Source organism: Microtus oregoni, unplaced genomic scaffold, assembly GCF_018167655.1.
Source record: "Microtus oregoni isolate MIOR12 unplaced genomic scaffold, Mior012 000011F_ref0000422, whole genome shotgun sequence".
Taxonomy (NCBI): Eukaryota; Metazoa; Chordata; class Mammalia; order Rodentia; family Cricetidae; genus Microtus; species Microtus oregoni.
In genome coordinates this window covers 3265380-3291482 of record NW_024543070.1, presented here as the reverse complement: position 1 = coordinate 3291482, position 26103 = coordinate 3265380, and the positions used below count along the sequence as shown (strand labels likewise).

Sequence of the window (26103 nt, the reverse complement as noted above, 5' to 3'; positions counted from 1 at the left end):
GCAGGCCAGCCACCAAAACAGAGAAACTCCCGCTCCCCTCTGCCCTGAGCTCCCGACCCAGAGCCCAAAGAGGCTAAACTGGGTGATCCCGCAGCCCTGGGTAATGGTAGGGGAGTGAAGTATGCCCCTGGGCGCAAGCTGGGATGGGTCAAGGAGAGAGAGGTTGCCACAGAGGAGGAGCAGCCCCAGCAGAGGGTACCTGCCCTCGCAGATTAACGGAGGGGGGGGGGAGTCAAGGGGGTCAGGGAATGCCCCTGCTCTGTCTCCTGTGTCCCACCTCGGGCCCAGAACACTCTCCCCACTCAGGAGGGTCTTCAGGGGCAGGACCAGGCTCCCCGTTCCCCTGAGGACCTCGCCAATAAAAGGTCTACCACTCTGCCGGCCAGGCCTTAAAAAACCTACTTGATTTAATAGTAGTGGGGCGATCTGCTCTCAGTGTGGGCTTCACTGTTTCATGCTTGGACTATCCCGCATCTGCCACCGGGGCCTATGCGCCGGGTCTCCCTCCACTAGTCTTTAATCCAATCTGACCCAACACTCCCACTCAGCAACTGTTACCATCTTGTTCGAACGCATATTCTTGAGTCTTAAGCAGAAATCGCCACCTTTAGGAATCCATACTGGTATTTCTGTAACTTTGTATTGTAGTTGAGAAAACTGACAAGGCACCACAGCAGTTTCATGGGGTATTGTTATTATTATTATTATTATTATTATTATTAGTGGAGACACAATGCAATAAATATTTTACTGCTTTTTAAATGAGGGGGGTCTTGCATTTCCGTTTTGCAGTGGACCCCATATTCTATGCAGTGGTACCTGAAGTCGTGTGTGTGGTCAGCCCCAGCTAGCAACTTTGAACAAGGCAATTAATTTCGATGTCAGGTTTTGTTTTTTTGTTTTTATGAAGATAAGATTCTGGAGTTAATTCGTGTAAAGAGTTTGACCCAGGACATCCTCCTTTATAATGGTCACTACTAGAATGTGTAACTAACTAGTAGTTGATCTAGTTCAGAGTCTCGTTTTATATTTCTTATGCCCACAGATCCAGCTCTTCAAACACAGTTCTCACAGAGAGTAACAAATGTTCCTCTTCTATTTCAGATATCCGTTTTAGCAAAACTCAGCCTTTCCACATATTCGCGCTTCGGCCGGTAAGAAGCAAAAGACACAGAGGAAGGCTCTTAAAAAGATGTCCTTGATAGAGCAAAAATCTTCACAAGCGCTAGATTTTAGAACTGAGCAAAATCTGTAACTCAAGCAACTTGATCTGTTCAGGAAAACGTTCTCCGCTCCTCCTCAGTACCCTCCAGCTATAAGGGAACACAGTGGAACAATCCCCGGGAAAATTTCCCTTCTCTGCAAACATCAGCTAATACCACGCCCACTGGAGCGCTCGCTTGCCTGGTTTCCACGGAAACGCTCCATTCCGGCCCTTCCCATTTCCGGTACCGCCGGAAAGTCCCGACTCTTTTTTTTTTAGGCGTTTGCGCGCAGGACTGTGAGTTTTGGGCGGAAGAGGCCGCCATCGGTGGGCGTGCCTGCGCAGCCGCGGTGTAACCTCCGGCGTTCACGTGCGGAGATGGCGGCCGATCCTCTTCCTCCGGCTGCAAAGCCTCAGCCGGGAACTCTGAACCTGAATAACGAGGTGAGCGTCGCGGGCCGGGACTGTGGGGTGTAGGGCCCCCTCTCTGCCTCCGGAGTCCCGCCGCGTGGGTGGGGAGCGCGGCCTCCGAGGACCCGTCGGGTCGGGAGACGGCAGCCACGCGCCGCTGGTCCCCTCCCTGGTCTCAGGCTCCGCACACTTCCGTCCCTGCGACGAAGGGGAGGTCACTCGGTGTACGGTCACTTTTAATTGTTCTCTGTAGAATGTAGCTCCACGATTGCCCCTTCCTCACAAGCGGGTAAGGTTTAAATTTGCTGAGCTCAGTGCCTGGCCCTGAGTAAGCTCTTAGTAAACCTGCGTTTTCTTGATTGTCAGAATTGAAGGGAAGAGAATTCAAACTGCAGCACGGTTTGTGTTACAAGTTACAGATCTTGAATGACCCTGTACGCACTCCGGACACCTCTTTTTTTTTTTTCCTGATAGTGTCGGTCCCATTGATGTTTCCTTTCCAGCTGAACTCTTAAGAGCCATTTGCACTCGCTTATCCCCCTGTATATCTCTTCCTGGTTTCGTGCTTAATTCTCTCTCGTCTCACACCCACCTCCACTGGAGTGCTAGTCTTTACAGGCCCACCAAGAGTTTTCAGTACATGCTTTTACCAACGTTCACATGGCATCCCAAACACCGTAAGCTTGGAGGAACGAGAATCGAACAGACACCTCACAGCTGCGTATCGTGAAAGAGTGCCTTACCCTGCTTGTCGTTTCTATGCGGGTCACTGTCCCAATTACAGAGCTGTGTAGGATTTCTTTGTTGTTGTTTTTCGTTTTCCAGTAACCTGTGATAGAGAATAAAGGAGGATTCTACACCCCCCCCCCCAAATAATTGTGCGGAAGTTTTTGCAGAAGCAAAGTCAGGTGTGTGATAGAGTCCTTAATCTTCTAGGGGAGCCCTCTACAGGAATTGCAGACAATAATTGAGTGATGTATTGGAAGACATTGCAGGCACGGGGACTCTTGTAACCAGAAAAAGGTTGGTGGTAGGAAACTCTGAATAATAAACAGCTAGAAAGCATTCACTGGTGAGAATTAACAAATATGTCAGTCTTATGCCCGATTGAGTTTTTTGTTTTTTTTTTTTTTGGTTATTGTTTTTTGTTTTTAGAGACAGGGTTTCTCTGTAGCTTTTTGGAGCCTGTCCTGGAACTAGCTCTTTAGACCAGGCTGGCCTCGAACTCACAGAGATCCGTCTGTCTCTGCCTCCCGAGTGCTGAAATTAAAGGCATGCACCTCCCGGTCATATTGAGTCTTCATTTCAGTAGGTAATGGGTTACAAGGTATCAAAGAAGGAGAAACAAGGTGTTTAGAATTTCCTGATGTTTTTCACCCATTTAAACTTGTATTTTGTGCAAGAAAATTGTTGGTGGGTGTTTCTCATTAAGTTATGTATGAACTGTGAAAGATCTTAATTGTCCTTGGAAGTTCAGGGAAAGGGATAGTAACATTTAGGTCGGGTTTTGATTTCAAGGGTCACAATGTCAGGTAATCAGTCCAGCAAGGTTCCTTTCCACTTCTACAACTTGTAGGCTTTTTCAGAATAACTAAGTAAGATCATTAGAAAGAATTCACTAATTGATTTTAACTAGATTGCTTTCAGTGATGTGACCACCTGTTTCTGTCATGTGTGCATGTAAGGATGTTCCCCTGACACATACATGCTCTAAAAATGTTTCCTGGGTGATTGGATGAAGTTACCAAATGAGAAATCATACATATCCCAAATTTAAATTAAATATGTCCTCACAGATACCGAATAAAGAATGACAGAAAATAGTGGAAATGTTGATGTCATCATTCAGATCAAAATAAGAATACAAATGGAGTCGTGAGTCACTTAGTGGAAACAGGTTCGAAAATACATGGCACTGGGTAATTATGTCGTTGAGCCACAAAACCCTTAATGATTGTGACATCACTATCACTTGGTGATAAATTATTATGGGACCCCTGTCCTGTGTATGTCACAGCTTCAGAATTTTTGTGCGCATGACTATCGCTTGACCTACCTAAAGGCTGAGAAACATGACGAAAGCAAGAGCAAAGATGACTGCCTAGAAAAAGCTTGTCAGGCCTGACGTGACTGCCTAGAAAACGCTTGTCAGGCCTGACGTGACTGCCTAGAAAACGCTTGTCAGGCCTGACGTGACTGCCTAGAAAACGCTTGTCAGGCCTGACGTGACTGCCTAGAAAACGCTTGTCAGGCCTGACATTTTTGTCATAGAAATTTGGCAAGGGCTTACTCTCAAAAGGAAGCAGATGTGAAAAGTTGAGACTCAGTGTGTCACACTCTGCTGCTCTGGCCATCCAGAATATTCCCCGACAGAGCTGTTCTGCTCTCCTCCTAGCTACTGGGGTTGGCGCTGTTGATCGTCTTACCTGCTGCTCAGTTTTTTCTTCAGCTCGGATTTAAGAGGTCATTTCTGTGTTTTAAACCCACTGGCTTGCTTATGGATAAAATTAAACAACATAAGGACACCTGTCCGCCTTGTTTTCTCCTGTCCCTGTTAACCCATGTTCTCAGCTGCATTGGCTCCTTCTAGCCCTGCTCTAGGTCCTTGACACATGGTACTCCAGGATCTAGAATTTCCTCTCACCAGTCCCACCCACAACTTTCTCAGGAAACCTGTTGCTAGCTTTTATCCTTTGCATGTATATATGACATTACAAAATATTTATATCATAGGTGCTTAGTATTTGAAAATTATTAAAGTGGTAAACATGCTCATCTTAAAAACACACCATCTTATTTGCTTGTTAACTGTTCCCATGAGTTTTGCTAGATGGCAGCATAAGCTCAGTAGTGGCTAAATTATAGGCAATCATGCATCATTTTAGATTTTTTTTTAATTCTTGTTGATCAAAAAATAATTCAACAGTAAGTTATAATCTAGATGACTAACTTAAAGTTTCCTTATAAAGGCATAATAAGGTTCATAACTGTGAAAGTGATTGAACATATGTTTTTGTAACCTACTTTTATTTAAGATTTCTCAGATTTTTCTGCCTCGTACTTAAAACACCAGCTTCTCTTTTCTACGTTGGAGGTAATTATTACTCTTCTGGTGTAGTTTCTCACCTATATGTCTCATTCTTTTGTACTATTTCTATAGCTAGTGTATAGTATTGATAAATATTTTTAAACTTTGCATTTGTGATACTATACTGTAGAAATATGTATGTCCTTTTTGTGTACTCTTTATATATATTGTATCCTCAGAAACATTTTCTAATAAGTGGAGCATGGAAAACATTGTGTGATTCTTTACTGTTGAAACATGGCTTCTAATAGACTCTCAGATGTAGAATTTTTATTAAAGATGGCAAAAATTTCCTCCATAAAGACTATAGAAGTTGCCTTTTCTACCAGCAGTTTCTGAGCATGCCTGTTTTCCCCTAGCCCTGTGGTCTAAGGTTTATGATTTCTGTATATCCAAGAGTGAATAAGCAGACGTTACAATGTATTCTAAAGTACCACAGATGTGCTCAGCTTTTCCTAATAACTATCAGTTTTGTTAAAGATTGCTCGAATCCAAGAACATGACAAAGTAATGCATTACTTGGGAATTAGCTAATTCACTAGATAGCAGATAGTCAGCAAGAGTCAGTTCAAACTGCTGAATTTTGTCTATGGTCTGTAGTATTAAAAATTTGTCACCATGAATCCTGGAATATAACTCTTTTTCTCACAAGTGGATTATCACTAATCATTAGCTTATAAGAGATGCATAGCTTATATAAGTAAACATGGGTAAATGGTTCATTAAGGAATGTTTGGAATGTAGAGAGGATGTTCACATTGCAAAACACTGCTCCTTGTCTGTGATCATTACCAGCAGTGGAATGTTGGACTGCAGAAAGAATTTAGTGCATAGCTAGAGAACTCTTTGGACAGAACGTCCTTCCTTTCATGATAGCTTTTGCTTGTTTGTGGTTCCTTCTCTTCTTTGAGTTGTCTTTCCATTTGTTCCTCTTTTTTTTAATATTTATTTATTTATTATGTATACAATATTCTGTCTGTGTGTATGCCTGCAGGCCAGAAGAGGGCACCAGACCCCATTACAGATGGTTGTGAGCCACCATGTGGTTGCTGGGAATTGAACTCAGGATCTTTGGAAGAGCAGGCAATGCTCTTAACCTCTGAGTCATCTCTCCAGTCCCATTTGTTCCTTTTTTAATAAGAATGCTAGGTTTTGACTTTATTGTATTATTTTGTTATTTATCCAAGAAGTGATGTAGATTACTTCAGTTCTAGTCATATCTCACTGCCAGCACAGAAACACTCTCACTGTGAATTTTCAATCTTTTAATGGGTTATTTTAAATGCTTTCTTTGGCTGCTTGGAACATCAGCCGGAGTAAAGATGAGTTAATAGAGTTTTACTTCAGTTTCTCTCTTCGAACTCTTCATACTTGTTATTCATCTTGTTTCCACTATTATCTCCTTACCTATTTTACCTAATTTCTTCTTTCTCACACCTAAACAGCATTATAGTCTAACTATCTCAGTTGGGGGTTGGTTGGAGTAGTTTGTTCATTCTTACTCTCTTTGTCTTTCTGTCTCTCTCTTGTGGGTGCAGTAAACTTTATTGATGGTATTCAAGAAAGTGAGGCTCTCTAAGCTTCTCCCCTTCTTCTGGGGCTCTGAGATGGAAACTGTGAGGAAGATGCTGCAGGGCCTGAGTTGGGACAGGGACTTTGCAGCAACTATGTTGCTCTTATGTTCTTGCTGGGGTGGGTGGGCTAATGTTCCTTACTCCTTGGAGGCCATGAGGTCTTTTGCTATATGTACTTATTATCATTCCAGGAAATGAGCTTTGCAAAGCTGTCATTGAGAAAAATGCCAGCCCCAGCATCAAAGATGGAAGAGTGGGCGTCACTATTGAGGTCACAGGAGACAACCTGGTCCTCACTGTCGCCCAGGATGCCCTTTAGTGGGCCCTAGTATGCCTGCCTTCTCCATGTCATCATACTTAGTAGCTTTCTCCAAGTGGTATGTCAGATCCAAGGCGGACACGTTGTGGGTAGGAACACAGAAGGCCATACCAATGAGCTTCCCATTCAGCTGTAGGATGACTTTCCCTACAATCTTGGTACATTGGATACAGGGATGATGTTCTGGGCAGCCCATAGCCATCATGCCATAGCTTCCCAGAGGGACCATCCACAACTTCTGGGTCGCAGTGATGGCATGGACTGTGGTCATGATTTCTTCCACAATGCTAAGCTTGTTATGAATAACCTTGGCCAAGGGGGTTAAGCTGTTGGTGGTGCAAGAAGCATTGCTGGCAATCTTAAGTGAACTGTCATACTTCTCATGGTTCACACGCATGACAACCGTGGGAGTGTTAGTAGAAGGGGCAGAGATTATGACCCTCTGGGCCCCCCCTCAAGTGGGCCCTGGCCATCTACATGGTGGTGAAGAAACCAATAGACTTCACAACATACTCAGTACCAGCATCATCCCATTTGATGTGTGGGTGGAATCTCGCTCCTGAAAGATGATGGCCATGGCCATTCTGTTGATGACAAGCTTCCTGTTCTCAGCCTTGACTTTGCCGTTGAGCTTGCTATGGCTAGAGTTATGCTGGAACATGCAGACCATGTAGTTGAGTTCAGTGAAGAGTTAGTACATTTATGGCAACAGTATCCACTTTGCTAAACAAGAAGGAAGCCCCCAGTAGGGCCAAATCTGTTCACTCAAACCTTCACCCTTGTGACTCAAGTCTCACACACTGCATCAGATGTGACTGTCTCTGGAACTGGGAGGAGCAGAGCATATTCATTCTCTCTCTCTCTCTCTCCCCCTCTCTCTCTCCCTCTCCCTCTCTCCCTCCCTCCTTCCGTGTGTGTGCGTGTGTGTGCACATACGTGTTCATTCTTTAGTTTTTCAGAAAGACCTTGCTAGGTAGTCCGGTCTAGCCCTCAAAGTCCAAACTCTGCAGCCCTGGCCTCTGAGTGCCAGAGTCATAGGTATGTCCCACTATAGATACCAGCTAGTTCTGCTTGCTTTTGGTTAGAGAATTTGCTGAACTGTGACGGCCTTCTGCCACACACAGGCCTTCTGCCCTATAATTCCTGGATGACAAATGAATTGATAGCCTTTAATGGCCTCACAAAAATGGCACTGGTAATGTTTTACAAAAGTAAAGCTAAGTTTTTAGAGTAATAAGTAGGGAGAAAATCAAAAATTTCTTTTTTTATATATAGTGAATCCTTATTATGTGCTATACTTAAATTTGTCTGTTGCTTGTACATGGATACTGAGAAAGTTAAACAAGAAAAACATGTTTGGTTTGGTGTGAAATGTGACTATGGAAAAAAGCATTCTCTTTGTTCCAGAATTTCTTACCAAGTAATATCGAGCATACCCTTTTTGAAATCAGAGTTTTGAAGTTGGAGACTAGCTTTCCTGTGATTGGAATGTAACCAGGGACCAGCTCTGCTGAGATATATTAGTTAAGTTTGCTATTAATAGTAAGTGTTATATTATCATTTCATAAACCTGCAAGGTTAAGCACTGAAGAATATGTTTTAATGTTTTAAATTGACATGTGATAGTACTTTTTTTTCATAAATGACTTAATTTTGCAATGTATCATAACCTATTATGATTCTGTTTCTCAATTTTTAGGTTGTTGTTTTTTTTTTTTTGAAATAATCTCATTCTGTAGTCCTGGCTTATTTCAGACCAGGCATGCAGTACAGGCTGTCCTCAGGTTTGTGGTATTTTCATTCACTTCATCCCAAGCAATGGGATTGCAGATGTAGCCCCAATGCCTATCTTCTGCTTGTGAGAAAGGGCAGTAAAAGACTTGGCGTTCATGGTTAGTGGTTTTTGTGGGGTTCTTTAATTCCTTGAAGAAAATTTATAGTAAAATCAAAAAGAAAATTTCAAAGATGTTGCTGTATTCTAGTGGGAAAGATTGTGATTATGTTCTTTTAATATAGCAGACATCTGAAGCAGAAAATGAACAAAAGGTGTGCTCTATTCTGGTTTTCAGCAAGTTTTGTTGAACATGGTCTATATGCCGTGTACTATTTTAAATGTTTAGAAATAATGTTGAGTAAAATAAGATTTTTAACTTTCATGGAAGTATCTGGGGGGAGACACATTAAACATAATTAGATTAAAAGTAAGACATTAATGTTCTTGTAGTAAGTTGTAGAGGTGCCCTTAATTGCAATAAGAGGAAATTTGTGACCTTCATAAATGATGTTGAGCCAGTCAGGAAGAATAGATGGTAACAGGCTCATGGGAAGACTTTCCTATCTCAAGAAGACTGGGGTAACAGCTGTGATGGTCGGTACGAGCACACTGAGGCCAGAGACTAAGAGACAGCCCTGAACATCCAAATACTTCCATGAAACTGTTGAAGAAAGGTGATAAAGATGAGTCTTTGATCTCAGAGGTGAAAGGTATTTCTCATAGAAAAATCGTAATTTAGTATGTTCCAATCCTAACTGAGTATAACAGTAAAATGCTAATTTGCTGGAAATGTGTCTTTAAAAATAGAATCCTAGTGGTTCTCCTTCGATCCCTGGCATGTACAGTTTTTTACCTTTGTGTCCTAGACTGTTTATGGAAGAAGTTTGCATCAGTCTGAGAATGTCAAGCAGAGCTTGTAGAATTCTGTGTAATAATATTCAAAATGTCTTTTTTCCCATTAATTTTGTCTTTTTTTCCTCTAAGGTTGTGAAGCTGAGAAAGGAAGTGAAGCGAGTTCGAGTTTTGGTTATCCGAAAACTTGTCAGGAGTGTTGGCAGACTGAAGTCCAAAAAGTTAGTTGTGTGAAGTAATAATCCTGTAACTAATAAAATATCAAAAGTATTTTAGAGGAAAATGAGTATACACTCAGCTCTGAAGTTTTCTATGATATGATCTAGGGTGGAGTGAGCTGTTCAGCGTGCCCTTGTATGTATGTATTGAACCTTTCTTGCTTAAGATACAGAATGATATCTTCCATTTTTAAGAAAGTTCTCCCTTTCCTCCTTCCAAATTGAAATTGCTTGCAGGGTTCCTTATGTGCTTTATGTAACTAGAAGTTATTTCTGAGTGTTAGTAAGTCTAAGATGTATCAGTTATGTATCAGTTATGACTTTATTTCATTCACCTTTCTTTGTCATAGTATTTTGAAATTTTTTGGTATCTTGTGGAAATATTTATCAGTTTATTATATGCTGTGATGTTTTTGAATAAAAGAATATTTTTTATTTCCAGCATCAGTAGTGTCAATGAGAAGCTGTTTGCAGTTCTTAGGATTTAAGCACAAGAATTTAGATAGCCATTAAACGTGTGGTTTGTGGTTTTCTGTTTCTCCTGCCTTTAGTTGTGTCTTAGGCGGCTTTTGTTACTTTAAACAGAGTTTCTGTAACTGACATTGTCATTAAAAGACTAGAGAAATCGACCAGCCAGTGAAATGATTCCAGTATAGCGTGTGTCTCCTCCCATTTCCAACACAGTGACAGCAGGTGTGTGTGGCAGGGGGTTGAAAACAGCAGTACCGGGTGCATGCTTGTCACATAGCTTTCTCAAAAACTTAAAACACTGTTTATGACATGTCTCTAAAGCTCATGTTTTCCTTGGTAATAATTGTCTCTTTGCAGGGGCACTGAAGATGCACTGTTGAAAAATCAGAGACGAGCCCAAAGGTTGCTTGAAGAAATTCACGCCATGAAGGTAAGGGCATGCGAGTGGGTGTTGTGTGCTGTTTCTCCTGGCAGCCCGTGTCTTGTGTGCATGGTGCCTCTTTAAGGACTCCTGGGTTGCTCAAGGCTTATTTGTGTGGCTGAACTTGGTGACGAGTGGCACATTTGCAAAACTGTGATATGTGGAAGCTTGCATCGTTCCCTGTTTTTTAAGTACTAGACTAACTTGAGTTGAAACTGCCAAACTAAACTCATTTGTGTTTTATGATGCCTCATGTCTAAGGCTTTTATTTTTACTGTTACTGAGGCGTGTATTCTAAACTAAGGTCAGTAGTTAAAGGGTTTGTGCTATTTGGAAACAGGGATAGTGATGCTGGTTGCTGACATCATGCTTCTCCTGTTGCCAACTCAATAAATTTCTGTGTAGTGGTGTCAGCGTTTTATGAGGTTCTGTAGAACTTAAAATAAATGTAGTGTTGAACCAACATGGTTCATATTGTCGTCTTTTCAGTAAGACTCTTCACTAGCATAATTTTTAGGTCTTCTTGCTGCCCTTTTTTTGTGGAAACTTTCATTTACAAAATGACATACCATTAAATGTCTGGAAGACTTTTTTTTATTGCTGAACTTAAAAACAACATTTGGTACCAGCAATTATCTTAATTGCAGGGTAATTTTCTGTGTAAGTTTTGACTTTTATAATTTAGTGTAACTTTCAAGTTTGGTTTAGATAAAAGAACAAAAGAATTCTTTAACAATATTTTAATTGAGTTGAATTATCAGTGCTATTCACTGCCCTTTTTAAGGAATGTGAAAGTGTTGAGTAGGATGCAGTTATCCCTGTTACTACGGGGGTGGGCAGTGACTCTTGGGGATAAAGAGCCCCATATTTATTAGTAGTTGTCACTCCTATAGGATTGTCAGATATAAAATCCTTTTGGTAGATCCTTTCCTGTGATTTCTTCTAAGTATTAGTCTTTGTAATTTTAGTTGTTCACAGATTTTGAACCACTAGATAATTGCTGATTTCTCTGAAAGAAGAATTCAGTACACATAACAGACTTGCAGTCTGTAAGGAGTTTGGTGACAAGTGACTCCTTTAGGTCTTTAGAATCTTTAGAACACCTGCATTTTGTAACTCTCAATAATATGCTTTTGTTAGTTAGCGAGTTGTCGTATCTGATCTGTATATGAAGCTTGTTTTCTGTTCTTTAGTTTCATCAACAGGGAAGTCAGACCCTAGAGATGTTTGCAACGTTACTACATATGTCTTTCCCGCTATGTGAGAACACTTGCCGTTACCACATAGAGCCACAGTTTACTGGCTGTGTATTGAATTCATATACTTTATAATAAGTATACGTATTTGAATTCCTGGTGGGGATTAGGCTATTCTGGGTTGGCCAGTCTGACTTTTATCTTGTTTCTTTTGTTTTTAATCTCTTTTTATATTGATTTAAATATGGCAGTAATTGAATTAAATATAAAAATCCAGACTAGGAATACTAGATCAACTATTTGTTTACTTAGCTAAAGTGTTTAATTTCATTTCTGATTTGTGGTACTTTTACAGAACATATCTTTTCTGAAAGGGGTAAATATACTTATCATTTTTTTTCAGTTGAAAGGTCTTTCATAATTTTGTAAGGAAGTGTTTTTCATACATATGGGAGTATCAGAGAAATAACCACAAAACAATAGATTCATGGTCACACAATTAAATTTGGAGGAGAACCTCTACTTACTATTTTTCTGGAGGAGTTGTTTCTTTAGCGCACATACCACTAGACTTTAATAGTTGTGCTCACGACATAGTTCTATACTTGCTTGGTATGATAATAGGGTATTTTGGTGCAAGATGTCATCCTCATGGAGAAAACCCCATATATTTTTAGAAGTGGGAGTAGTTTCTTTTTGGCCACAGTGTAGGATACAGGGACCAGATCTTTATGATTCTGTAAAATGATAGGTTCTAATTTTATATAGTGTTAAGGATGCTTCTCTGATGTTGTTTCTGATAGTATTCATACTCTTAAGATGTTAATGTACACACTGGCTTCTAAAACAAGTTTTTTCTCATTGAGAGGCAGCTTATCAACTTAAAGATCCCCATGTTACTACTCTGGAGACCACAAAGGTGAAACTGAAGCAAGGTAGTACAACAAACTTAGTTGGCTTTTTGTGTGAATGCTGGGGGTTAACTCAAATCTTCCTACTTACATGGCAGCAACATTGTCTACTAAACCACCTCCCTGGTCCCTAACACCTTACTCTTCATGTTACCAGTCCTAAGAAACCTTTCCCAGCACTACCGTTGATTCCAGAACTATTGACCCCCTTAAGTATAGCTTATTACATTTCTGCTGTGGTCTGTTTTCACAGCATTCCTACTCAGGGAAGGTGTCTTAAACTAGTGAGTCGGCTTCCTCAGTTAATTCTCCTAACAGGTAGTGATGTGCTTGGCATATGGATGGTTAAGTGGCTTTTGATACAGCATTTTTTGATGCTAAACTATTATTACTAAAAGGATATGAAATTGAGGGTTTTTATTACTTATTAGTAAGTAATAAAGTTAAGTGTCAGAAATATAAAGATTAAAAAAAGCTAGTTTTTCATTATATAAAAGTCACCTTAGTCAGTGTCCTAAGGCCATATAACTTTGTGTTTTTGCAGTGTTATTTGTTTGTTTTTGCATGTGTGAGTACGCGGCAGATGCATAGAGGTCAGAGACAACTTAAAGTTGTTGGATCTCATGTTTCTCTGTGATGTAGGTCAAGGGGATCAAACTAGTCTCTGCACTTGGTGTCTTTACCCACTGACTCATCTCACCATCCCCTATTTCATTTGTTAAAACATAGAACTTTTCTTCTTAAAGTGGACAAGACCCTAAAGTCTTGTGACTTTTGAAATGATCAACAGGAAATGTTGGCGGTGTTACAGAGATTAATATATACTGCCCCACTCATACTCCGGAAACACCATTTAAAAAGTAGTTTTTAAATGGAAATCCCACTTTGCTTCCCGGAATGCAGTTTCTTCAACTAGAAGTCTGAGCTTTGAATAGGCCATATTCCTGACCCCTTAATATTGTTTCATTGTAGGTCCTGTAATGAGGACATTATGTCAAGCATATGGTGGCCTCACCTTACTCTTCTAAATACAAGCAGATGTTTCAAATGTAAGTGGTGTCCGTCCTCTGAAACTTCCTGTCCCTGGGGGAAGCAGGCCAGGCTGCAGGATGAGTTAGTAAACATGAAATGCTCAGATGAGGTTACAGTACACACCAAGATTTTGAGTAAAGAACTGATTCTGGAATTGATACATCCAAATAAACCTTCTCATCTGAGTAGGTATAAAAGATTTAGAAGTAGAAAGTGCTCTGTGCGGAATGGGGGGAAGGGTTTTGTTTTTATTTGATTTTGATTTTTCAAGTTTTGTAATTCTGGAAACATGAACTTTTCACCTTGTCAGGATGTTTCCTAATAACCATGAAAGTATCCAAAGCACTTTCCACCATTAATGTAAAAAAATTTGAACAAGCAATGCTATTGTAACTCCAGTAGGATATAATGGGTACTCGAAAAGAAGAAACTATTACCAGCATATTTTGTAGGAAATAGCAATAAAAAAAAAGTTCATACCTATAAATGGGTATGAACTCAGTTTGGGGGTGAATTGGAAACAGATTTTTAATTGTTTCTGCTTAAGGTTTAACACTTTAAGCTTAGGGTTTTTTGTTTTGTTTTTTTAAAGATTTGTTTACTCATGTTTTTCCTGTCTGTGGGTATTTCACCTGCATGTCTGTGTGCCTGGTACTCAACGCTAGGAGATGGCAGCAGAGCCCAGAAGCTGAGTTGTGAGCCATCAGATGTGTGGTGGGAACCAACCTCGTGTCCTCCTCAAGAGCAATAACTGTTGCTGACCACTGAACCCTCTCTCCATTCCCCTAAATTGATCTTTTAAAATTATATATTGTAACATAAGACTTTTTTCATGCAAGTACACAATGTACTTAGTGCGTATTATTCCCTGTGAGTCGCTTAAAATCCCTCTTGTCAGCTTTCCCCATGGTTCCAGGACAATTAATTCTGCTTCTGCCCTAAAGTCATCAGTACATTGGTGGTGGAGGCTGCTTGTTGGTTCCCAGCTGCTCAGCCCCAAAATAATCACATAGAGACTATATTATATAAAATAACCACATAGAGACTATATTATATAAAATAACCACATAGAGACTATATTATATAAAACACTGCTTGCCCATTAGCTCTAACTTCTTTTTGGCTAACTCTTACATATAAATTTAACCCATCTCCATTAGTCTGTATAAAACCACGTGGCAGTGGCTTACCCAGTAAAGTTCCTGTGTCTATCTCTGGCAGGACTACATGGCTTCTCCTTGCTCCGCCCTTCTTTCTCCCAGGATCCAGTTTAGTTTTCCCCGCCTAGCTAAGTTCTGCCCTAGGTCCAAAGTAGTTTCTATATTCATTAACGGTAATCACAGCATACAGAAGGAAATCCCACATCAGTACATATGTGATTTTATGTATCTATAAATTTTAGGATTCACAAGTAAGAAAAAGCATGCAACACTGAGACAGATTAGTTTCAAATATTTATACATATCAACTTGAACATATAACAATAATTTTTATGATGAAAATCATGTACTTCGGGTTTTTCTGTATGTTATAGCACACCAGTACTATGCACATGAAGTTAATATGTTGTGATAGCAAGAGAAGCTCATTAATGTGTGTTTTTCTTGAATATAAAAATTTATAGAGTTTGGGGAGATGGCTTCACATTTAAGAACACTGGCCTCTCTTCACAAGACATTGGTTCAGATCCCAGCACCAATGTGGCAGCTTTGAATCTAACTCCAGTTCTAGGGGCTCCAGCACCCTCTACTGGTCTCAGTGGGCACTGCATGCACATGATTTCAAGTTTTGTAATTCTGGAAATCTGAACTTTTCCCTGTATCCTAATAACCATGAAAGCATCCAAAGCACGTCAATTGTTAATGTAAAAATTTTGCATCCAGCCAAAACACTCATACATATATAAAATAAATTAATCTTTAAGAATAAAATAAAAATTATTTCAAGCAAGGAAAATTGCTCCAATTTTTAATTCTGGCGATTTCTAGTAAAGTCGTAGACCTCCCCTTTACCTGCTCCCCTTTCCTCTCTAGAGCAGCCACGCCTTTAATCTATCATTTTTATGTGGGGGGAATTAGGGAGTGAAATTTGCTTTTTTAAACCCTCATAATTGTTGAAGTACATTATAATAGAAGTTGCAGGTTTGGGGAACATTGGTTCTTCTATTCATCATGGTCTAAGAAAGCATCTTAGTTTTTAAGGATCGTATGTCTGATTAGTCATAAAATTGTCATAAACTTTAAAGAAACTTTAAAATGTAAAGGATGTTTCTAAAAAAGTTGTTAGAATTCCATGTTGTATGTGCAGGTTTTATACATCTTAGTTTGAAACTGTGTGTGCTGTAGATTTCTGATGTCTCTGCAGGTGTGCTGTTCTGTTGGGAACAGACATAAGTTAAAAGGTGTTCACATCTAGGGGAATGATTGATTAGTTTAGTGTCTAACATGATTTTAGGGAGATGCCACAGAGTGAAGACACTAGAGACACTTAGAACTAAAAGCATAAATATGAGGTACCTAGAACTCGGTACTCTGGTAAGGAGAATGTACTGCAGACAGCACGCAGATCAGTCTTCTCAGCTCTCTCTAGCTCTGGTACACTGAACTGTGCTTGCACTGTTTGAGCATCATTTTTATTTTTTTACTTAACTTGGTTTTTTCAGAATGGATGTTATTATGTCTCATTGTTTAGTTTCCATCTCAGTTCCCTGGCTGCAGCATCACACAGATGGTTAGTGTATGTCTCTAGTAAAGTAGCCAGCATTACTGGTTACGGAATGAGTGGAGATGTAAAGGTCTAGCAGGTGCTTAAATTGCAGGAATCATTCCATTTCAAAGACTTTTGAAAGTTTTTTGAGCAATTGTGTTTTCTCAAATGATGAAACTGAAAGGAGAATAGAGGAGTAACTGGCTAAAAGAGAGTAAGTTGGATTAATAATTGTGTATAAGAGACAGTGGTTTATAGATTATCGTACCTATGTAAAACCGATATCTTTTAAGCCTTTGTTTTTGCACGTATGTTTCATGACCGCTTCAGTTATCTACTAACTTAGTTACGGTTTCTGTTGCTGTGATAAAAACACCATGACCAAAAACAACTTTGGAAGAAAGGTTTATTTCACTTCCTCTTCCACATCCCAGTCTGTCATCAAAGGAAGTCAGGGCAGGAACCTGGAGACAGGAGCTAATGAAAAGGGCATAGAGGGCCATTGCTTACTGGCATGGTCCCTATGGATTGCTCAGCCCACCTTCTTATAGCACCTAGGACTATCAGCCCAAGTATGGTACTGCCCACAGACCAATCTAGTGGGAGCATTTTCTCTATTGAGATTTCCTTCAAAATAGTGCTAGCTTGTGTCGACTTGATGTGAAACTAGCCTTGCCAGTTTCACATGCAAATACATCACTATTTAAATAGAAACCTTTCTTTTTCATTTATCTCTAAAATGTCAAATTAATAGGCAACTCAAATAACTTTAAAAGCTCCGTAGCCTTCAAAAGTCTCTTTAAAACACCCAAGTTTCTTTAAAATTTCAGTCTCTGGGCTTCTGTAAAATCAAAAATGCTTTCTTATTTCAAGAGGGAGGAAGCTAGGGTACACATTTTTCTCTTAACAAAGCAAAATCAAACTCCCAACAGTGAAAATAACCTGCAGTCTAATGTCTGGGATCGTTTTGACTACTTCAAAGGTCTTGGGTTACTTCCCCAGCTCCTTTCTCTGCCGCACACACAACTTGTCTCCTAGGCTCAGACAGGCTCCACTCCACAGCTACTGCTGCTGTATGGCTGTTACCCCATGGTACTGGCGTCTCTAAACTGCTGGGGTCTTTCTTCTGCTGCAAGTGGGCTGCACTTTGACCAGTAGCCTCTCCTGGTCTCTTTTCGGGAACTCTGGCCCTGCTTCATGGTTTATTAGTTCTAATCATGGTGGCATGTGCATGTGAGTGTAGTTTCCTGAACTGGCCAGAAGTATCAGTCAGATCCCCTGCAGCTGGAGGTACAGACAGTTGTGAGCCGTGTTATGGGTTGTTAAGAATCAAATTCTGCTCTTCAGGGAGAGGAGAATGTGCTCTTAACCTCTAAGCGTTCTCTGATGAGTATGAGTGTTATGGATACATTCTGTCCTGGTACCCGTAGAGGATGGAAGAGGGTACTATATTGCTGGAACAGTTGTGGGAGGCAATGCGGATGCTGGGACTTGAACCCAGGTACTCTGGGTAATCTCTCTTTATAGTCTGTCCATTTTAATGGCCTCCTTTGGCTCCTGCCACTTTTCCATATGTATAAAGTAATGACCTCTACAACCTCCTTCTGTTCCTCTGCTGTTTTTCCAGTTGCAATTTTTCTTTGTAGTCAAAGTAATGGGTTCATCTGTTGTGCTTTTCTTCTGTATCAGTACAGTTACTCCTAACCTGCAAATCCATACTCACTACAAGTATTGCTAATAAAGTTACTTCTCCCAGGCTGATGTTCATCTTTTAGAGTACCCTTCTACAGAGGATTATGTATATAGTATTCCTTGCGTTTCTACAAGTTCAAAACTGTTTATTTATTGTATTTGTTTTTGTAGGCTTGACATTTAAAGACTTTCTGACTGCATATGAATCTTTGGGTTACCTATAGTCCTTGAAAATGTACTGAACTTGTGTCTTGATGTGATCAGATCAGAATCGACACAACACTTAAAGGCATTTGTCATAGCTTTTCTAGTGTGTGGTAATTTCTTAACTGTGATAGATATTATACTCCTTTTCTAGAAGTTAACATTTTAAATACCAGGTTTCTTAAATCAAGATACAAAAGGAATTTTAATCACAATGATCATAGATTTTCTAAAATTGGTTTCTTTCACAGGAATTAAAACCTGATGTCATAACTAAATCTGCTCTTGGTGATGATATCAACTTTGAAAAAACTTGCAAAAAGGTATGTGTGTGGTAGAGACACAGTACCTGTGTGGAGCGCCTCATCTGCTGCTTAGTGTTCTCTCATTGTCTTCCGGATTCGCCTCTTTCTCATCTCCATTACCAAATTTTCATAGCTAAATGAAGTAGTGGAAAGTATTATAAGAAACTAACTTAAACCACTACCAAAAGTTAAAGTATCTTTTCTTCTAGTTCTTGATACTCAGGTCTTTCCCCCAGAATTCATCTTTTCCTGTCATTAATGTCCAGTGGCTTGGCAGTGTTAAAGGAGTGTGTTGTTGTTTTGTTGAAAGATTCATCTTGCCCTCTGCCTACTTAAACTATATGTCAACTATGCGATGTTAAACATCAATTTCTACTTATTTTTCCATTTATTTTTATTGTTTTATTTTGTTTTTGTTTATTTTTGGTTTTTGAGACATGGTTTCTCTGTAGCCTTGGAGCCTGTCCTGGAACTAGCTCTTATAGACCAGGCTAGCCTTGAACTCACAGAGATTCACCTGCCTCTGCTTCCCAAGTACTGGGATTAAAGGCATGCACCACCAACACCCAGCTCATTTATGTATTTTTAAGAGACTTATTGTACTTACTCTTATTTTATGTGCATTGTTGTTTCTGCCTGCATGTCCCTGGAATTGGAACCACAGACAGTTGTGAGTTGCCATGTGGGTTCTAGGAATTGAACTGGGATCCTCTGCAAGCATAGCCAGTGCTCTTAACTGCTGAGCCATCTCTCCAGTCCCTCCATTTTTTATCATTGTTTTTCATATGCTATATTGTATGTTTAACAAAGACATAAAAACATTCTGTGTTTGGAATGTATCCATTTCTTTTCTCATCTCTATAAAGTACTACAGAAACAGAATATATTTTGGCTCAAAAAATTAAGGAGCTATTGTTCACTGAGATGGATTGTTGGAGGTATAGAGTTTATTACTAGAGTATCAGTAGCATAGATAGGCAGATGCACAGCAACAGCGTGATGGAGTCTCCGGGGAGAATGCAGAACCTAGCATCAGAGAGGACAACTTGCAGGGTCTCTTAGAAGAATTGAGAGCCCTTGAGGTCAGGAGTAGGAGTCTCTTACACTTTCTGAGGATGAGAGTGATTGGCATCTGAGAGCCAGGTGCTCAAGTGTTTCCCAGAGTCAGGGTAGGTGTGAGGAGCTGGATATCTGGTCTCTAACACCTCCTTTGATAGGTATTTGTCTGGTACAGCATCTGTCAGAGAGCAGTCTGTTAGCCAGGGTCTCACAGTCAGTGCCTCAGTAGCACTTCTATGTCTGAAAGGATAACTCTAACATTACATCTGTCCATCATGATGTAGAAGGCATGGTAGCTAAGGTTTCTCCATCCATGACAGTGGCTTCCTGTGAGGCATGGTTACATTTTGATGGGTCCAGAAACAAACAATATGGATACAGGCAGCATTGTACATCCAGGCTCACTAGTGGTGCCAGTCAGTAGGCCTTGCTTCTCAAAGGGTCCTTAACCCCCTAAAACAGCTCCTAACTGTGACTGCCTTTTTGATGTGCCCCAGTGTGTTTTTACGCACCCTGATTCACGAATGTCTTTGTTCTTTGAAACTATAGAATGGCATGGAACTGCTTTCATGCTGGGGTTCCCTAAGTCTGTGTACTTGGGCCATGGCTCCAGAGTAAACTGCCTCTTACACTCTCTACGGTGAGAGCTGTGCATTGACAATATAACTTGTTGATTTATTTCTTTAGATAAAGTGGAGTGGAACTTAGTCCCAGTTTATTATTACAAGCATTAATATTCATACTCTTCCAGCTTATTTAGGTGACCTTTCCGAAATTAGTGCAGCGCATAAGTGAACTTTCTCTCTTAGACACTTGTTTTCATCCAGAGGATATTTGAAGAATTCTTTTCAAAATTGAATAACAAATGCCTTTGTGTTGATAATAAATACCCAATTGCCAAAATAAAATTTTTCCATTAAAAGATGAGGGTGTTTTCCACTTTTTTGTTTAATTTATTTGAAATGAAAGAAACTGGAGGTGTGTGAAAAACCACAGTTTCCTGAGAATTTTCCATGGCAAACATTGTGTCAGTTTTAAATAAGGAAAAGCTGTGGTTTCCTTCATCCAGCCTAACCCTGTGAAGGCTTCATGCAGCCCTGAATTACTGCACGGGGTCTGCTCCTTTTATGTGTCCCTGTGGCATTGCCTCTCGGATGAATTTTATCACCTTGTGATTTGGATTAATCATTTGTGGAGAAGTTTTAGCCTTTTAAACTAGAATCACAACAGTTAGTCTGTAAATGGATAGAGGGACTCGAGCAAGGAGGGTGGGTCTTCAGGGTTCCTTGCCCCTTAGTTTCTGCACTGCACACATGCAAGTGCAGACGGCAGAGCAGCCGAGAAATGGGCCTGTGCCCACTACTACTTGCAAGCCTTTAGGTTGGGTTTGGCTTTTTTCACTAATGTTTTTATTCCTTTTTTTTTTCTAAGAAGACTTTAGTGGACTTTAAACAATTTGTAGTTGTCACTAATGATTTGTGAATTAGAGGAAACTTATGGGGCATATTAGACCAAATACACAAACCTGAATTTGAGATCCAGTTTGTTTCTACATAGCTAAATTAAATGATCTTTTTTTTTTTTTTTTTGGTTTTTCGAGACAGGGTTTCTCTGTGACTTTGGAGCCTGTCCTGGAATTAGCTCTGTAGACCAGGCTGGTCTTGAACTCACAGAGATCCGCCTGCCTCTGCCTCCCGAGTGCTGGGATTAAAGGCGTGCGCCACCATCGCCCGGCTTTAAATGATCTTGAAGTCAAGATTGTTGGTTTGTTTTGTTGAGAAAAAATAAAAGCCCTTGGCCTATAGTCTTTTGTTAATATTTGAATTCTAAAATTGAAATAAATATTGTCAAAGAAAAGTCTTAATAAAAGTTTGAGATGTTGAGTTTGCTTTCTTGGGAATAAAATTAAAGAAATGCTTAAAATATTAAATTTTGCCTTCTTAGGAATCCAGATTAAACTTTAAGGTGTCCTGTGCTATATGAAGGAAGGAAAACTGATGGCAGAATCTTTATCTGAGCACCTAGAAGGGAAAATATATTCGGGAAATGGAAAGCATTGTAGGAGGACCTTAGGAGGAACTTTAAAGATCTCTGTTTAGATCATGCCAATGGAGATCAGCCCGATCCCGGGATGGAGCTAGAGCTAGGAATGTGGATGAGGTCGGTCCCAGTGGCCATGTAAAAAAGTGACATGTGTCATGAATGTCTTAATTTGTGAACACAATAAATCCTACATGCTTCTATGTTCCTATCCAGTAATCAAATATTTGTGAAGTGTTAGTAATGTACCAGGTTGTGTTCTGGGCATACATTAAAGAAAGAAGACATTCAAAACAGGAAGAGAGAACACCATATTATTCTAGGTTCCATTAAGTGAGACTTACTTATTGTCCTCATGACTTAGCACTAATACAGTAATTGAATCTTTTCTTATTAACTTCATTTTCTTAGACATTTAAACTCTTTGAAAGTAAAAGCTATGATTTTTTTTTTCAGAACCCATGATGTCTGGCACAGTTTTTAGTTTTTATAGACTTAAATTGTAACATTTTAATTATTAAAGATGAGTTATGTTTTTATCAATGTGATCTTTGTCTTTAGAGTAGATTCCATGGGTAACTTATCTAGAGAGAATATTTGCAAAGTCTGTGACCTAAGACATACAAAGATTGATAGATATCAATTCAGTCATTTCCAATAGTGACAGGTTAATTTTGATGCTGTATATTTATTGCTTTCAATTTTCAGCCAGATTCTACTGCAACTGAAAGAGCAATTGCCAGATTAGCAGTTCACCCTCTTCTAAAGAAAAAAGTAGATGTGCTAAAAGGTAGGAGTTAAATTATAATAGTGTACCTAATGCATTTCGATATATGACTTTGGATAGATGATAAATATCTTTAATGTATAAAGCTATGGATATGCGTCTATAAGTATAAAAGATTTTGATATAAAAAAGATTAAATCTGTATTTTCCCAAATTTTAATATGTGTTATATGTAAAAATTATAGAAAATATATATACAGGCATGTTGAATAGTTTTAAATATTGATAGTCATATTATGTCACATAATTTTTATGCATCTTTTATAAAATATGTTTATGAAATTAAGTGCTTTGTCAAAGATTAAATGCCACTTATTTTTAGGCCTGAAACTAATTCAGTGGCATTAACATAAATTAATGTTGTCATTTTATTGCTTTCAGTGATATTTTTACTTCATAATTCAAAGCCATGAAGAAAGTAATTTTTTCATTTTTCAATTCAAGATGGATATTTTCTAGTGTTCCTTTTATGAATTTGGTATTTAAGTAATGAAAAGATTTCTTTGTGACCTCAAACTCCTGTTCTATACATACTGTAGATTCCAGTTCTCAAATATTTCCACATAGCTAAAGCAGTACTGTGTGGGGACAGTGACACTTTGTGCCAATGCTGAAACAGAGTCATGTACTATATTCTTACAGCTGCTGTGCAAGCCTTCAAAGATGCAAGGCAGAATGCTCCTGAAGCTCAGTCATCAAAGAATACTTCAGAAGAAAGCCAGTGTAAGGACACTCGGTGTTCAAAGGATGATGCAGGCGAGTCACAGCATCATGAGAGAACTGTTGGCAGGGAACAGAGAGCAAAAGCAAAAGAAGCTAAAACAGTAACAAAGAAAGCAGAAAGTGATTCAAAAGAAAAAACAGCCATGATAGAGCATGGACCCAAAGCAGTGACCACTCCATGTTCTCCAGGGATGCCTTCGGGAAAGGATGCCGTGGCTACTTCTGCACACCAGAAGGTGTCATCCACTGACTCAAAACGGCAAGCCTCAACCAAAACCACAAAGACGGAGAGTGAAGGCACCCTTGGTGAGAATAGTGGCAGCGAGGAAGAGGTGAGTGAGAGTGAGAAGGAGTACTTCGACGACAGCACTGAAGAAAGGTTCTACAAACAGTCCTCTGCGTCCGAGGACAGTGACAGTGGTGATGACTTCTTCATTGGAAAAGTCCGACGGACACGAAAGAAGGAAAATAGTGTCCGGTCCTCAGCTAAGGAACAGAAACCCCTCCCAAAGGTCTCGCCCAAAGCTAATACCCTTGAAACCCATTGGGATACACGAAATGATAAACATAAGCTGATCCCAGAAGCCCGGAAGTTAGAATCCGTGTTTTTCCACTCTTTATCTGGACCTAAGATTTCCAGAAGGTAAGGGCATTTTTTATTCTGAACTGATGTAATTCATTTGTTTACTATATGGAGTGGCTGCGTATCCTCATAGCCTGGGAGAAAAACTCCTCATGAAGCTGCTTTGTGTTAGCCTTGCTGGGTTTTGGGCTGGTACTCTTTCTTCGTCGTCATAATTGGGAGCATGTAGCGATACACATACAGCAGTGGTACACTGCCCAGCATCATGAGAAAGGGTCCATCAATCCCAGAGACATGCCTGCGTAGTTGTGGTTTTGTTCTTTCTATGTATCAGACTTTCAAAATTTGGGATTTTTTTTTAATGTAAAGCTTTAAAAATATTTATGTCTGTCTTGATAAACAGAATTTTCTGATAAATGTGTGATAAGCTGCTGCCATTCCAAACATGGCTCCTTCCCATGTTTTAGTACATGCGACTGCCTTCCTCCACCCAATTTATATTGGGATATTGCCTTTCATCTCTGCTGACAGCCACTTTCACAGCTGTTCCCCAGAGAGTTTCATTTATCACTCTTCACTGATAGAGAACACTGGCGAATTTTTAACTAGAGGCTGTGACTAGCTGATATCATCAGTAATGACCCTTTTTCTGTATATTTATTGACCAGAGATACTCTTTAATAAAATAATACAATGTAAATACTTTTTCTAAACCTAGCATAGAAAAGAACTTCAAACAATGTTAAAGCTTTCAGAGTAAATAAAATATTTACCTATCTAACTCAATTGTGCCCAAAAGATTTCTAGATTTTTCTTGGTTCTGCACTAAAAATGTAGATGCTAATTTTCATTATCAATCATTCTCCTCTTTAAAAAATTTTTGAAGTTCTTTATATAGACAGTATTCAAGAGCAAGATAGACGAAATGGATTGTTTTCCATTGAACAGAAGTTCCTATGTGGGTGTAAAGGAAAGGGTGTGTGTGTGTGTGTGTGTGTGTGTGTGTGTGTGTAGGTATTTTATTTTATTGGCTGATGGTGGAGTGAGCAAGTGAATGCTGAGGGTGAATTTTATCATTCATTCTGTCATCAGAGGATTTGTTTTGTCTTTTAGCTCCTAATGTTGTGTTTTGTTTTTGTTTTTTGTTTTCTTTTCTTTTTTTAGGGATCCCAGAGAACAGGCCCCGAAGAGTAAAGCTTCAGGTGTGTATTCATGACTGCTCAAGCCGATAAGCAGCACTGTGCCACAGGGAAAGGAAGAAAGTTGTCGTCTCCTAATAGTTACTGAATTGTGTACCCACACAAGTGGAGATGGGGTGTCTTAGCATTAGCAATATCATTTTGTATTGGCTCCTTTTGGCTGTAGCAAAACTGCATGCTCTCTTGATGCTACTCTAAGAATAGACTCACTAAGTAAGGATTTCTGCTGTGTGTCCGCTTTATTGTTTTGTTTTGTTTTTTTGTTTTTCGAGACAGGGTTTCTTTGTGGCTTTGGAGCCTGTCCTGGAACTAGCTTTGTAGACCAGGCTGGTCTCGAACTCACAGAGATCCGCCTGCCTCTGCCTCCCGAGTGCTGGGATTAAAGGTGTGCACCACCATCGTCCGGCCTGGGTGTCCGCTTTAAATTGTGAGATATTTTGTCTAAGTAAAATGAAATTCTTCTTTAGTAATTGGTGTGAAGAGATGAAGTCTGTCCTTTTCAGGTATATTTAGTTGCAATTTTTTTTTTCTTCCCAGATTTTCCAGAAGATGAACTTCCAGTCAAGAATGAGTTTGCAAAGAGTGCACGCAGAGGGTTTGAGCGTGTGAGGCAGCAGGTGCAGGCTCCTCTGCACCCTTCTTGGGAAGCGAGCAGGAGACGGAAAGAGCAGCAGTCCAGAATTGCCGTGTTTCAGGGGAAAAAAATCACATTTGATGATTGATTGATTGATGCCTTTTCTGCCAAAATTTTTGTTTTTATTTTTAACTAGCCTATTTAAATAAGTCCTTTTGAAAGTTAAAAAATATATTGCTTGTCTTTCCTTTTATGTGTGAGTTTGGGGAGTGTTTATATAATCTTTTACAGATCTCTAAATTTGATTTATAAGAGTGTTTGCCCCAAATTATTTCTTATATAATTTAGAAGTTACAAAATTTTAGGTCTTATCATCCATGATTATGAAATATATTTCACTAGTTAAACTTTACCTATTGTCTTAAAAAATAAGGCAAAACGGGGCTGATGAGGTGGTTCACTCCTGCAAAGCTCATGACCCCTGAAGTTCTCATAGTGTAAGGACAGAGCCAACTCGCAAAAGTTGTTCTCTGCATGTATACAGTGTGGCACATGCTTGTGAATACACTCACACACAGTGATATCATAAAAATGTTAAGATATGATAAAAATGTAGTATTTAAGCAGCTTGCTTGTGTATAGTAATCAAAAACTGAGTTCTTTATACCCCTGCAATAAGTATCTCCACTTAATGAAGAAGAACGTATATCTAGAAATCCTAATTTCTTCTGTCCACCTTGTATATGTTAACAGTAGAGCA

The 26103-nt window shown here is 39.5% G+C and overlaps 1 protein-coding gene across 2 annotated transcripts; it reads left to right on the top strand.

Moving 5' to 3' along the window:
* The first annotated feature begins 1567 nt into the window (after positions 1 to 1567).
* Positions 1568 to 25596, top strand: LOC121453394 (serum response factor-binding protein 1-like). 2 transcript variants are annotated; one of them, XM_041660136.1, is made up of 8 exons: positions 1568 to 1648; positions 9355 to 9443; positions 10269 to 10341; positions 18325 to 18396; positions 22186 to 22267; positions 22907 to 23630; positions 24735 to 24772; positions 25307 to 25596. In XM_041660136.1, the coding sequence occupies exons 1-8, from the start codon at positions 1583 to 1585 to the stop codon at positions 25489 to 25491; spliced, it is 1329 nt and encodes a 442-aa protein (XP_041516070.1). In that variant the 5' UTR covers positions 1568 to 1582; the 3' UTR covers positions 25492 to 25596. The 2 variants fall into 2 exon arrangements, with proteins under 2 accessions (XP_041516070.1, XP_041516071.1); XM_041660137.1 differs by lacking the exons at positions 1568 to 1648; positions 9355 to 9443 and adding an exon at positions 10058 to 10133.
* Positions 25597 to 26103: the final 507 nt, after the last annotated feature.